General features: G+C 32.6%; 1 protein-coding gene across 5 annotated transcripts; it reads right to left on the bottom strand.

The window, feature by feature from the left end:
- Positions 1-324: 324 nt before the first annotated feature.
- Positions 325-8,328, bottom strand: LOC107462276 (disease resistance protein RUN1). Of its 5 annotated transcripts, none has more exons than XM_052252880.1 (10): positions 7,479-8,328; positions 6,818-7,393; positions 5,543-6,614; positions 5,018-5,299; positions 4,027-4,416; positions 3,815-3,896; positions 3,450-3,693; positions 2,301-2,613; positions 1,407-1,846; positions 325-1,315 (listed from the first exon to the last, which is right to left on the bottom strand). In XM_052252880.1, the coding sequence occupies exons 1-8, from the start codon at positions 8,261-8,263 to the stop codon at positions 2,601-2,603; spliced, it is 3,444 nt and encodes a 1,147-aa protein (XP_052108840.1). In that variant the 5' UTR covers positions 8,264-8,328; the 3' UTR covers positions 325-1,315; positions 1,407-1,846; positions 2,301-2,600. The 5 variants fall into 5 exon arrangements, with proteins under 5 accessions (XP_052108840.1, XP_052108843.1, XP_052108841.1 ...); XM_052252881.1 differs by lacking the exon at positions 325-1,315 and having other exon boundaries at positions 1,324-1,600; positions 1,779-1,846; XM_052252883.1 differs by lacking the exon at positions 325-1,315 and having other exon boundaries at positions 1,323-1,846; positions 7,495-7,668.
- Between the last annotated feature and the right edge of the window lie 5,318 nt (positions 8,329-13,646).

The following is a 13,646-nucleotide window of genomic DNA, read 5'->3' on the forward strand; positions in this document are numbered from 1 at the left end:
AGGATCATTTTCCCGAGAGGATTGAAAGTAGCCACAGCTGATGGTGAACCCCTATACAAAGCTTGCCATGGAAAGGAGTAAGAAGGATTGAGTAAAAGCAGTAGGAGAGCAGGCGTCCTTGAGCCATACATCATCTCCATTCGCTTATCTGAAATTCTCACTAATGAATCTGCATAAGTCTTCTATCCTTTTTATAATCTATTTTCTTATTTTTATTTTCTAAACCCATAAACCAATTTAATCTGCCTGACTGAGATTTACAAGGTAACCATAGCTTGCTTCATACCAACAATCTCTGTGGGATCGACCCTTACTCACGTAAGGTTTATTACTTGGACGACCCAGTACACTTGCTGGTTAGTTGAACGGAGTTGTGAATTCAACCAGTGCCATAATAAAGCTTTCATTCAAAATTCAAAGAACGTAGATCACTAATGAAAAGATAACCCATACAAAACCCAACATGCAATTACCTCTAATCCTTTCTTGGTCATCAATCGTCATCAATCCGAGCGCTCCATCCTTGACTTGCTCTCCAAGATGAATTTCTGGCCCTTGATGCTTCATGATGATGATAGCTTCATCTGCTCCACTTTTGCTTCCTTCTTTACGTGGCCACCCTAGCTACCTTCTGTGATGAGTGAACCCAAAAGCAGAGACAAGTCATTCCAAAGATCTTCTCCTTGTTGGCTGAATCTCCTTCAACCATTTTTGGTATGGAGAAGCCAAGATCTCATCACCATATCTTATCATAAGTGATAAGAATCTCAGCCACTACATTTTTTATGTTTTCTTGCCATCAGCTCGATGGTCATTATGTGTGCTTCTTCTTTTCTATGGTAGCTTGCAGTAGCTTCCATGGTTGCTGAGTGATACGACCGAAAAAGAAGAGAAGCAAGTAGAGAGAGAAGAGAGAAATTTGAACAGCATTGAATTAGGAAAGAGAATGAGATTAAATGAAATGATTCTTTCCTTGCTGAGTAGCGTGTAGCATTAAGTGCTGCAATCAAATCAAGTGCCTTTTTTTTTCTCTCTCATTGGTCCCATGCAATTAATAAAAATTGAGTGAATTTAAAATCCATCACATGGCAAAAGTTGAGATCCGTTGGAGACATAAGACAATAAAAGCATTTGCTTTCCTTCTCAATTGGTTTCGGATCATGCATGAGGAACAATTTGGGCTTGTATCAATAACAAGTAAAACTGGCCCATTTAATAAAATATTCCAGCCAACATTCATATGATAAAATTGCATAAGGCTGAATTTTGATCTTATTGGGCTTAAGAGTTCTTTTTATTTCCGCCCATTATTAACCTGCATTGCAAAATTAATTTAATCAACATATATGAATTAATATTTTTGCAATTAATCAAATTAATAATGTTTAGTCATCACAAATGTTAACTTAGAGTTTTCCAAACTCATCATCTTGTTATTGCGTTCCAACCAGACGTTCCAAATAACCGCAAAGAACCCAGTCAGCCACCTCTTCTACTCCTCTTTTCTATTAGGTGTTCCATTCCAACTCTCAAACAAGCCTTTAATGCTTCCTGGGACAGCCCAATCTCTATGAAAACATCTCAACCAGATGCACCACACCTGCCACATAAACTCACAGAACACAAACAAATGATGAACACATTCGATCTCCTTTTTACATAAGACACAAATACTATCATGCTGGCGAGTTATGCCTAATCTACTCAACCTTTCTTTAGTATTCACTCTACCAACTAAAACAAACCAACCAAACAGTTCAATTCTAGGCGGAACCAACCCTTTCTAGATCGAACTTGTGAAGTTATAACTCGTAATCTCCTCCGAAAGAGTCTCCGATTGCAACACCTGCAAAAAAGAGTTAGTTTAATAGAAATTCAATTCAAACTAAAGGGATTTCATTGAATAAAAGGTGGAGGAGAAGGTGTTTGGGAACAGAGGACAGAGGACAAAAGTCATGGCCAAGAAGGAGTGGTTTAGAGAGATAGATATGTCCCAAGAATCGAAGAACTGGTACACTTTATGGAACAAGTGGCTGAAGTTACTGGATGGAACAGGTATAGAATGAAGGAAGAATTATTTACTATTATTATGAACTGCCACTAAAATAGGAAATTTTGAAGAAAGAAATGAGAAGTGGAAGTGTGGAACATCTATGAGAAATGAATAGGGGAGAACTTCTTTTTGCCGGCAACTTTCAGGTCTTATATTTCCAGCAACCTATATCATGTAAATATATTCACGTTCCAAAGTCAAAATACAGTAATAGGTTATGATATAACAATGTCATTTACATCTTTACCTGCTGAGAGTCATCTTGTTCAAAGCAGGTAGGTTGAGACAAATCAAGTTCGACTGGTTGCACATCACTGGCTGCTGAAGCAATAGGTGCTACATCAGTAGGTTGTACATTTCTTCCTTCACCTTGTTGGTTCGTTCCATCAGAGGTAGCAACACATGTTTGATCGGCTGGCGGATCACCTCCCCCTTCGCCCTAGTTGTTTTTTGCAGCAGCCTCAGCCTCAGCTATAGCAGCAGCCAATCTCTTCTTCTTGCAGCCAATCTCTTCTTCTTTTTGCAACCTCTCTTGGTGTAACTTTCGTCACCACAATAACCTTTAAATCATTTATACCCATATTTTTAATCATTTATAATATAATACATCCTAACAATTTTATCCATAGTTTTCTTATGTAGCTTTCTATCTCTTTCTAGTTGTAAACCTACTCTGCATTTGATAAAGTCTCTTAATTGAAGTCTTTAATCCTTCTCAAAATATGTCTATATCATTTAAGGAATGATTTACTAACAATTGACACCACCAGAACTCTCAGTGTAATGTAATGTGTAATCCTATATACTCTAATGTGATCTCTTATCTACCTCAACATCATCATCTCTGCGATATTGAGCTTATTTTCTTGTTAGTTTTTTACAATCTCATATTCAGTCTTACAAGTTATTGCTTGCTGAATAATTATGGAGTAAAAATTATCTTCAAATTTGAGTGGTACCTGCTTATCGCAAATTATGTTCAAAAACTAACAAGTAAGTTTTTGCCTTAATCTGGATGTTATCGGGCTTTTGATAGATTCGTGAGAATAGACGGTGTAGATTTTTAAGTAAAGAAATATCTTATCACATCATGCATATAATAAAAACAAATAAAATTTATGTCATCAACTGTATAATCTACGCTGCTTCTTTCGAAAAAGAACTCAGAAGGCAATTTATTTGTGGAAAAAAGAGAGAATAACACTACAGCCTGCAGGTTTGTCCAAATAACATTTTCTAAAATATTTTCATTTTTGTTTACTCAATTTAAAATTGTTTATGCCTCCTTTTCAAAAATAATTGAGATAATTATTCTATCCACTGTTTCTGTAGTTAAAGGGAAAAAAATTAAAATTAAAATTAAAATAAAGAGAAGATGAGGAAGATATTAAACTACCTGGCGGAAGATTGAAATTTGTGTATATAGCGGCAATTTTTTTCCTCCTCCGCCTCTTCCTTTTTCTTCTTCTCCTCTTTCTTTTCTTCCTTCTTCTCCTCCTTCTTCACTTCTTTTACAGGTCCAACAGATATGATATCAACCTTGCCAAATTTTTTGAGCTTCTTCACAATTGCCAATGTGGGCATTTTTCCAATCACTATTAGCTTCTGCTCCTTTCTATCTACTGCTATTGCCTCAACTCCTATATATTTGTTCATCAAAATTAATCAGATCACAACCTTATATTATATTATTAGTCACATATTAATATGAAATTATATATGAATTCAAGGTATAAATAAATAAACATAAACTATACTCACCAAATATATCTGCAACTGCTTTGATAGCTTTCTGCACTGTTTTATCATCAGTCATAGTCAAAACCTTTAACACAACCTTCTGCTATATGGATCCATAGAAAGAATGCACAAAAGGGTGTTAAGAAAATTAGTAAAGACATATAATTTTAAATTAATTAATCATAGATATGGTATTGGATCCAAGAGGAAGAAAGAGAGAGAAGTGTATGTACCTGAGCCATTTGAAGAGGATATAGCTCCTGCCAGAGTCCCAATAAATCATCAACAGTGGATAAACTTGTACATTCTCCAAGATCAATGTGCTCTAGATTGGGTAATCCTGTAAAATCTGTGTTCTTAAGATTTTTGCAACTATAGAGGTCAAGAACCTTCAAAGAACTTAATTTGCATTTATGATCAAGATTGAGGGTGACCAACTTATCACAGTCACGGAAACTCAAGTAAGCAAGTTCTTTAAGATGTCCGATAGATGGATGGACTTGCACTAGGTTTGTGCATCCTGTGAGATCTAGCCGCTTAAGACTTGGGCACCCTTCAAAATTTGGCGTCTCCGTGAGCTCTTCTGAGTAACTCATATCCACCCTTTCCAAACGTGGAAAGTTCTGTGAATACAATCATTAGCTATCATGTCATTTTGTTATATTAAATCTCCTACCTTTGATACCAACCAGAAGTTGGTTTTTTACTGTCTAATATTCAGCCTAATAGTTATGCAGTAAAAATTATCTTCAAATTTGACTGGTACGGTTTAACACAGATTATGCTCAAAAGTCAAATCTAACAAGTGATTTTTTTGGGCCTTAATCTGAATGTTGACATGTTTAGGGTATATATTAGAATAGGCTTGTTTAGATTTTTAAGTAAATTTTATTCGACTCTTTTGTTTAGAAATATCTTATGACATCATGCATATAATAAAAAGGAATAAATTTATGTAATAAAAAACTAATTTTGGGGTTTACCAAGGATCGAACTCTTGACCTTTCGAAAAATATAATCTATGCTGCTGCCTTCGAAAAAGAATTGAGAATGCTGTTTATTTGAACTAAACACAAAAAAATAATTAAAAATAAGAATAAAATCCGCTGGAGCATTTTCCAAATAATATCTTCAAGATTATTCTTTCCACTGGTTCTTTAGTCAAAGGGAAAAAAAGAAAATGAAAAGGAAAGAGAACAGAAGATGAGGAAAATATTGAACTACCTTGCGGCCATTCCATAACCGTTTGATGCGGCTGTTGGGCAAATTCAATTCAACAAGACGGTTATACGGTTCAAATGAAGGCAAAGAAGAGAATGGATATCCGTCCCACAAAAGATACCGTAATCTGTGGGGAAGAGAAGTTGGAATTCCCGAAAAGTGCTGACCATATAATATGAGCAGCACAAGATTTCTCATTTTCGACAATCTTTCAATGTTCAAATATTCATGTTTGGAGGTAGAGGTACCCTCATATAGAACTATGGCTTTAACTTTGTTTCGCTCCTGAAAAACAAGCATAAACATATTACTAAATGGATGTACTTGAATCAGTAAGACTTCTTTTGACAAAATAATAAAATTATCTACAAACAAATGACAAGTTATGCTTCGTGTACACCAAAATCTACACATGTATTTAAACACACATACATTGGTGGCTGATTTTATTGGCTGATTTTGGTGTACAAATAACATTTTTGATAAATTAATTGTGCAAGTATTTCTCTTGCAGAGAGGAATCCTTACCATTTTTGACCTCAAGGCAATGTTGAAGTCCTCGTAAAGCCACAATCTACTACGCAGTGGTGGATTTTCTGCACATTCTTCACGGACAATTTTCTTTCCCAAATCTTGCAACATGTCGTGCATATGAATTTCCTGATTTTGTATGGTGATGAGTGATTTGTCCAACAAAGCTTGAATCCCAATTTCAGCAAAAAATCCACAAGAATTTAGAACTTGGATTACATAATCCCCCCTCTTCCCATGAAAGAAACAAGCAATGTGCAAAAAGATTTCTTTCTCATCTTCGTCTAAACTCTCAAAACTTGTTTTAAGAGGCTTCATAATTTCAACAATTGGCCTTGTTCTCAATCTATTCAAGGTATGTTGCCAGAAGGATTTATTTAAGTCTTGCAAGAAGAATTCACAACGGACTTGCAAAATAGAAGCCAGTTCTTTGATTGCCAACGGAAGACCACCAGCATATTCTAGTACTCTTGCAATCAACTCAGTATAGTAATCATAATTGGTAACACCAGGACAAGCACTCAGGAACAGTTCACGAGCTTCATCCTCATTCAATAATGGAATCTCGTAAATTTCATCTACTTCGTATGCATCCAAAATTCGCCTATTCCTAGTGGTTATGATAATCCTACTTCCCATCCCAAGCATTAGACGATTTATAGCCAATTCCTTCAATTGCATTAGTTCATCAACATTGTCAAAGACTATAAGTATCCGTTTCCAAGATAGCCTTTTCCTTACCAAGCCAGATATTTCGAAAGGACTGTACACATCTGGAAGTTCTTCATTTAATGTTTCACGGAGGATTTCTTTCTCCACAGCAGTAGCACCACCAATTCCGTAAACCTGGCTTAAGTCCTTAATAAAACAAGCAGCCTCAAATTGCTGAAAGATTCTTTTATACAAAGCTAAAGCACGAGTTGTCTTTCCAGATCCACCCATGCCCCAAATTCCAAGAACTAAAACACGGTTGTCCTCTAAATTCAAAAGCTTCTCTAGATTATGACTAGTAAGCCTCAGTCGTAGTTCCACTGCCTGAACGATCTTTCCAATCACTTCAATCTCTGGCCTGAAATGATTAAAAAATTAAAAATTTATAAATAAGATCACTAATCAATTACATATATACAGAAAGGACAAAAAAGAAGCCAAAGAACTAAACAAGATCTTTCTGAAGACTATTTGTAATAGATTAACTAAGCATGGAATGATTAGTGGTTTGCACAAGATAAGTTATGACCGGGAAATACTCAACATGTTAAAGATACGTACTCATGTTTTATATGCACACCATTTATATTGCTCACATGTGTTAAAGCTTCCTTCCACTTTTGAATCTTGAGAGGATCTTGTTTGAATTTCTCCGTATGCGAAACAAAGGCTTTCTTGTAAGGGCCAATTTGTGTTAGTCGAACATCCCAGGGATCCACATCAAAGAAAACTGGGATGATAGTTTGTTCTAGTTCCCGGCAACACTCAACTATGGTAGTCATTTCCTCCAAAGAACTTGTTGAATCAGCATAATCTCTTGTGAACACAACTATAATAATTCGCGAATCTTTAATTGCTTGGAGGACCTGAGACGGAATGGATTCTCCTTTCTGAATCTCCTCATCACTCTTGAAGGTGGAAAATCCTTTCTTGGTGAGATAATGGTAAAGATAGTAAATAAATGTGGAGTGAGTGTGTCTGAGACTTAGAAACACGTCATATTTGTTGACTTCCTTCAATGATGGTCTTCTTTCAGTGGATTCTGGATGTTTATCACTAAACCTTATCTTTTGGAATTTATAAACCAGTATGCCCGACACCTTCTCTACAATTCTTTCAATCCCTTCGCCCTTTTCCCTGCAAGAGGAGAGGAACAGAATTAATATGTCATACCAAAACAATGATAAGATCACTGATCAACAATGGTTGGTTTAATACATACTGATCTAAAGTCAAACCATTTAAATTGGCCAAATACGTCATAGCACCCTTCCATTTGTAGATCTTGTCAGGCTCTTCTTTGAATCTCTCCCTATGTAAATCAAACGCATCCTCGTATCCCCCACTTTGACATCGAACCTCATACGGATCCACATCATAGAAAACTGGGAAAAGTTCTTGCTTCATTTCTTTATAACAATCAACTATAGCAACCAGTTCGTCCAAACACCAAGTTGAGCTAGCATAACTTCTTGAGAAGACAACGATATAAATCCGTGAATCTTTAATTGCTTGCAGGAACTGTGATGAAATGGTTTCTCCTCTGTTTAATTCCACCTCGTTTCCGAAGGCCGAAATACCTTCTTCCGAGAGACGATGGTAAAGATAATCAATAAAACTTCTGCGAGTATCCTCACCTATGAAACTCAGAAACACATCATATTTATAACTCCCCTCGGTGATAATTGACTTTGACTCCGGTGGAGGATGATCCCAAGCTGAATCTTCCTGCTGGCGCAGGGAGCTGCCTTGGATGATATTTGAATCCAGAGAATGAAGAGAAGCTGAATCTTCCTCGCCCGACGCCTCATCTTGGATGTTGTCGGAATCCGAATCTTGGTAACCCAGTAGAGCCCGGAAGTTGCTGCTCAGCAAGGGTTTTTTCCAACGGAGTAACATGCCTGATACGAATGAACCAAAAAAGATACCTGATATGAAAAAGCACAACCGGGTCCATGACCAACTCGCATAAGCAGAAGTTCTTGCCGTCTCATCACCTGAGTCCATTTCTTTCAAGACACTTCGCAAATTGCAACTATTCTCGCCTCAAAAGGAGCTTAATTGGCACTAAAGTTCTATCAGAAAAAATAACAATAGCGAACAAAAAAACTCATATAAACAAATAATAATAATAATAATAATTCTATAAGAAAATAATAACGTACACGAGAAAACATTAGAAAAAAAAATATTATAAGAAAAATGTAACAAATTTAATTATATAAATAATAAAAAACAAAATTAAAAATAAATTTCAATCTATTTGACAAGAAGCGAAGGGTAAAAGCTAGGATTTTTAGTTTTAGGTAAAGGAGAGCTAGAGGGTAGAATCATATTTGTTTTTGGAGGAAGAAAAAATAGTCAAACAAAAAAAATAAAGTTTTTAAGAAAACTAAATGTGAGTTTGATGTTCAACATCTAATTAAAAAAAGTTAAGTGTTATGTATGTAACAGTCCAATCTGTTAGTATAATATTGTCGAGGTATCCACTAGCATAATATTGTCTGTCACACTCACTCGTCAAAACGTGTTATACTAAGGAGAGGTATTCACACCTTTATAAAGCATACTTCGTTCTCCTTCTCAATCGATGTGGAACCTTACAATATATACTATCAACTAACGTTTTATATCATCAACATTGCCGAAAACTATTAATTGAGCAACAAAAGGACAAAAATAATTCATTTATAATTTTTGAATGAGTAATTTAATTGATATAAATTTTTAAAGATGAATTTAAAAAATGACCCATCTTTCAAAAATTAATTTGATCATTAACTTTAATAGGATATTTGAAAACCTTGGAGAATTGAATTCAATTTCAGTATTTAAAAAAAAAAATTTACATGGAATTTAATTTTAATTCTATTGTTTCTCCCAAAATCAATTCCAACCCAAATAGATCCGATTTAAAATTTTTATTTTATTGAAATTTCACTTAAAATTTAAAATGTTTAAAATGTTCTTATAATCTATTACTTCTTTTTTAACTTTCTTCACTTACTTTCTCTCAACTCCTCCCACCTTTCAACATATACGGTCTCTTCTCTCACCATCTTCATTCCCTTTTCTTTCTTTCAACTCACTAATATAATATATATCTTTTTTCTTAAAAGGTCTACTATATAGATCTAAAAAAATATCTACATATATAAATTTTATGTTTAACTTAGATTAATGACACTAACCGTTTGTTAATACGTATGAACATTTCAAGTGAAGTTGTGTCAATGATGACACTAGCAGAAAGTGACATAATTTTATTCTATTTTAATAACATGAATTAGTTGCTATAATTTAATGTTAATAACTAATTTTTTTTATTTACTATGTCATTAGACCACTTAACAAGTTGATTCTTGATCATTTATATTTTTTTTTGTTATTAGTTTTTTTGGTGACTTAAAAAGTTAAAAAAAAAAAGACAAAAAAAAGAAACAAAAGTCAGGAACTACTTAAAGAGAGAGGCAATTTCTTCTAAGACAACTCTCAAACTCCTCCTAAAGAGAGAAAAAATCCATTTAATCAGTGACGGATCCAGAAAATTTTGCTGGTGGGGACAAATCATACACAATAAAAACAATAATTTTTAGGGTAAAATGTATTTTTTGTTCTTAATATTTGCATTTTTTTTTAAAATACACCTAACGTTTAGTTGCATTCAATTTTGTCCCTAATATTTTCGATTTATGTCAAAATTATTCCTAAACATCAACTTATATAAAATGTTAGAAATAAATTGAAAGCTTGTAGGGATAGTTTTGATACAAATTAAAAACGTATAAGAACAAAATTGAATGAATAAAAAATATTAGAAAAAAATTAAATAAAATTAAACATTAGAAATATTTAAAAAAACCTAAATATTAGGGAAAAAATAATTTACCCTAATTTTTATAATTTCAGAAAAAATTAAAAATATAACATGAATATAAAAACTCAGCAAACTCAATCATAGAAAAATATACTAATAAAATTTTATTATACAATAACCATTAATCAAAAAATAAAAATATTACACAAGAGTATAATTATAAAATAAATGTAATATAATTTAATAAAAGAAAAATTATAAAAAGATAAAAACAAATTTTTAATTAAATCAAAAGAAATTAAAAAATAAAATAGAGAAAATAGAAAAATACAAAACTGGAAGAAAGTAAAAGAATATAGTAACAAAAAAGTTGATTTTGAGAATAATTAAGGTTAGGATTATTTATTTTGACTTCTTATTTTTTATTGTTATTTATTTAATTACTCTTTTATTAAGTAGTTAAAATTAAATTTTATATATTTATAAAATTAAATTTAATTAAATATCTTTCAACAACATTAAATTGTGAAGAGTGGGGTCAAAATTATTTATATAGTGGGGCAAATGAAATTTAATACTATATACTACTTAAGAATTTTATAAAACTCAACGGGGACACTTGCCCCCACAAGCTACCATGTAAATTCGTCCCTGCTTGCGGGTATCCATCTCACTCCTATAATTGTTAAAATCCAATAAATAAAATTAAATTTTAAAATTTATATAACCATAATGATATACATAACATAAATTAAAGTAAAAATTTAAATATGATACAATATTATTAATCATTTTACTAATTATTTTATATATATCTTACATATATTATATATTAAAAATATATATTTATATATCTATTATATATACCGGAGCGGATAGGGGTGGGTTTAACCTAAATCCGACCCCGCCCCGTTAAAATCCGTTCCGGTGCGGGTGCGGATAATTATCCACCCCCGAACGGGTAGAGGTGGGATGGGTACCCGCGGGTTCGGGTAGTATTGCCACACCCCAATATATATATATATATAAAATGCCAGTTACTTAAGAAGGTCTCTCACGTTATATATGTAAAGATAAAATAAATGAAATCAGCCATATGAAATTGAAAATCCTCTATTTCCAATATTATAAAATTTTAATTCTTTTGATAAATATTTTAAATATTAGAATTCAATTCAATTTTATAGTTTTACTAATAAATTTGGAAACACTAAAATTCAATTTAATTTTTACAGCAATTTAATTCTTGATAGAATTCAATTCAATTTTATATCATTGAAAATTTTTAAATCGATTATAAATCATTCATTAGTTATCTGTTAATTTTGTTATTGATAGTTTATACACGAGGGAAGGAAAGTGAGAAGATAAAAAGTTTTGCTTTCGTTTTTTTTTAAGTAAAAAAACTTAACACAATAAGATGGAGCAAAAGAAAAAAAACAAAAATTCATAATGCTAAAAATAACAACTCTTAACCATCTCTAACATTACCATAAACAACCACAGGGTTCACCATCAATCCATTCATCGTAACTTGTAAAGAATTTGTTAACAATATACACCACACTTGAACCTTGATTTTTGAAGATTCTATCATTTTTTTCTAGTCAAATTGTCCATATGACCGCAAAAAAGTCAACCAACCACCGCTTTCATTCCATCTTTCTTGCTGATATATCCGTCTAACTTTTATAGTGTTGCTTGAGCGTATCTGGAATAGGCAATATCTTTACAAGAACGAACAACCAAGCACATCATACCTGTCAAGTGAGCTCACAACCAATGAACAAGTGAAAAGCAGTTTCAAGAAACTTATGACATAAAACGCACATGTTATCATTCTGACCAATAACACCTGATCTACACAGTCTTTTTCTTGTATTCTCTCTACCAACCAGTACAAATCAAGTAAACAACTTAACCCTTGGTGGGACGAATCCTCTCCAAATAGTACTAGTGAAGCTATAGCTTGTGATATCTGTCGGAAGTACCTCTGCCTGCAACACCTGTATAAAGAAGTTAGTAGAATAAACACTTTTTTTATCAAATTTTCAGACCACTCTGTCCTCTCTTTCAGTTGTCAGTTTCACCGATTGTAGAACCGCATAAAACTGGTTTACTAGTTTCAGCTCCCATTGAAATAACTCTTGTTGCCACTGGAAATTCCAAATCCACTCTAACCAATCTCAGAACTCACAATCGCCTATGACAGATCCTTAAAGATTTGAGACCGAAAAAAGTTTTGAAAAAATAACTTTCAAAGTACCACAAGGTAACCAACCATTCTCCCAAAAGCTGATTATCCTGCCATCCCCTAGATATATAACCAAGCCTCTGATCATCTTCTTTCTCACTTGCGGCTTCCTGATTTGTCGTTAACAAATATTCTTTCAAGGACTCCTTCTTGTAGGTACAGGTTGATCACAAATCATCTCAGAGGATTCATGTTATTACAAGAACATACAACCATAGTTATCAGAATCGGATCGGACCGGCCGGTTCGACCGGAAAACCGGTGAACCGGTGGTCTGGCCGGTTCGGTTTAGGTTGCAGACCGTTTCTGCAATTAACCCGGTCAACGGCGGTCAAACCCGTTGAAAACCGGACGAGTCAACGCGAACCGGTGCGGTTCGGGCGCATGAACCGCGCGTCTCCACGGTGCACCGGCGGGCATGCTAATCATAGTAGAAGCACCTTGTTAATTAATTCACAAAAATGCATCACTTGGGATTCGAACCAGGAAGTTTGTGCAAAATCTTCAACTTCCTTGCCACTATGCCAATCATTCTTGTTTAATAATTATAAGCTAATAATAATATATAATAAAAAAATTTACATGACAATGCTCTAAGCTAACAACCATACACTAGTACATAGATCTAACATTAATTTTATTTATATGTAACTTTTTTTTAGATTAGACCATTAAATTAAAGGCTAATAATTTATATAAATTATATATATATCATATTCACTCCCCTCCTCTGCGAGATACTAAAATGACATTCCCATCTCTTCTATTTTATAAATGTACATTCTCCTCCTTTCTAACTTTTAAAAAACATCTTCTCTAATCCATTTTAAATGTTTTGTGTTAACTAATATTAACTTTATCTATTTTTTAAGAAAAAATAAATTATTTTTTGTAAAAATGCCCTTTAACAAAAATTTTATTTTTTTGTAATTAAATTTTGTTTACCAAAATATCTTTTAATAATTTTCTATTGATTAAATTATATTTTTACCAAAATATTTTTAAAAAAATAATAATTAAATTATTTTTTCTAAGATACCTATCCTTCAATAATTTTTTAATTATTAAATTATGATTTTACCAAAATTTTTGTTAACAATTATTTTTATATTTTACTATTAATTTTTCGATATCAATATATATTATTTTAACATTAAATAAAAAATCTTACCACTGTTAATATGTATAACAATTAATATATATTGATATTGAAAAATAATTTTACTAAAATTTTTTATTTAATGTTAAAATAATATATATAGATATCAAAAAATTAATAGTAAAATATAAGAAATTGTTAACGAAAATGTTGGTAAAAT

Source organism: Arachis duranensis, chromosome 8 (genome assembly GCF_000817695.3).
Source record: "Arachis duranensis cultivar V14167 chromosome 8, aradu.V14167.gnm2.J7QH, whole genome shotgun sequence".
Taxonomy (NCBI): domain Eukaryota; kingdom Viridiplantae; phylum Streptophyta; class Magnoliopsida; order Fabales; family Fabaceae; genus Arachis; species Arachis duranensis.

Coding starts and splice junctions, on each gene's coding strand:
- LOC107462276 (XM_052252880.1), bottom strand. CDS start 8,263: ATGGACTCAGGTGATGAGACGGCAAGAACTTCTGCTTATGCGAGTTGG. Junction 7,394..7,478: donor AATGGTTTGACTTTAGATCA/GTATGTATTAAA, acceptor CTCCTCTTGCAG/GGAAAAGGGCGAAGGGATTG. Junction 3,694..3,814: donor AGCAGTTGCAGATATATTTG/GTGAGTATAGTT, acceptor ACAAATATATAG/GAGTTGAGGCAATAGCAGTA.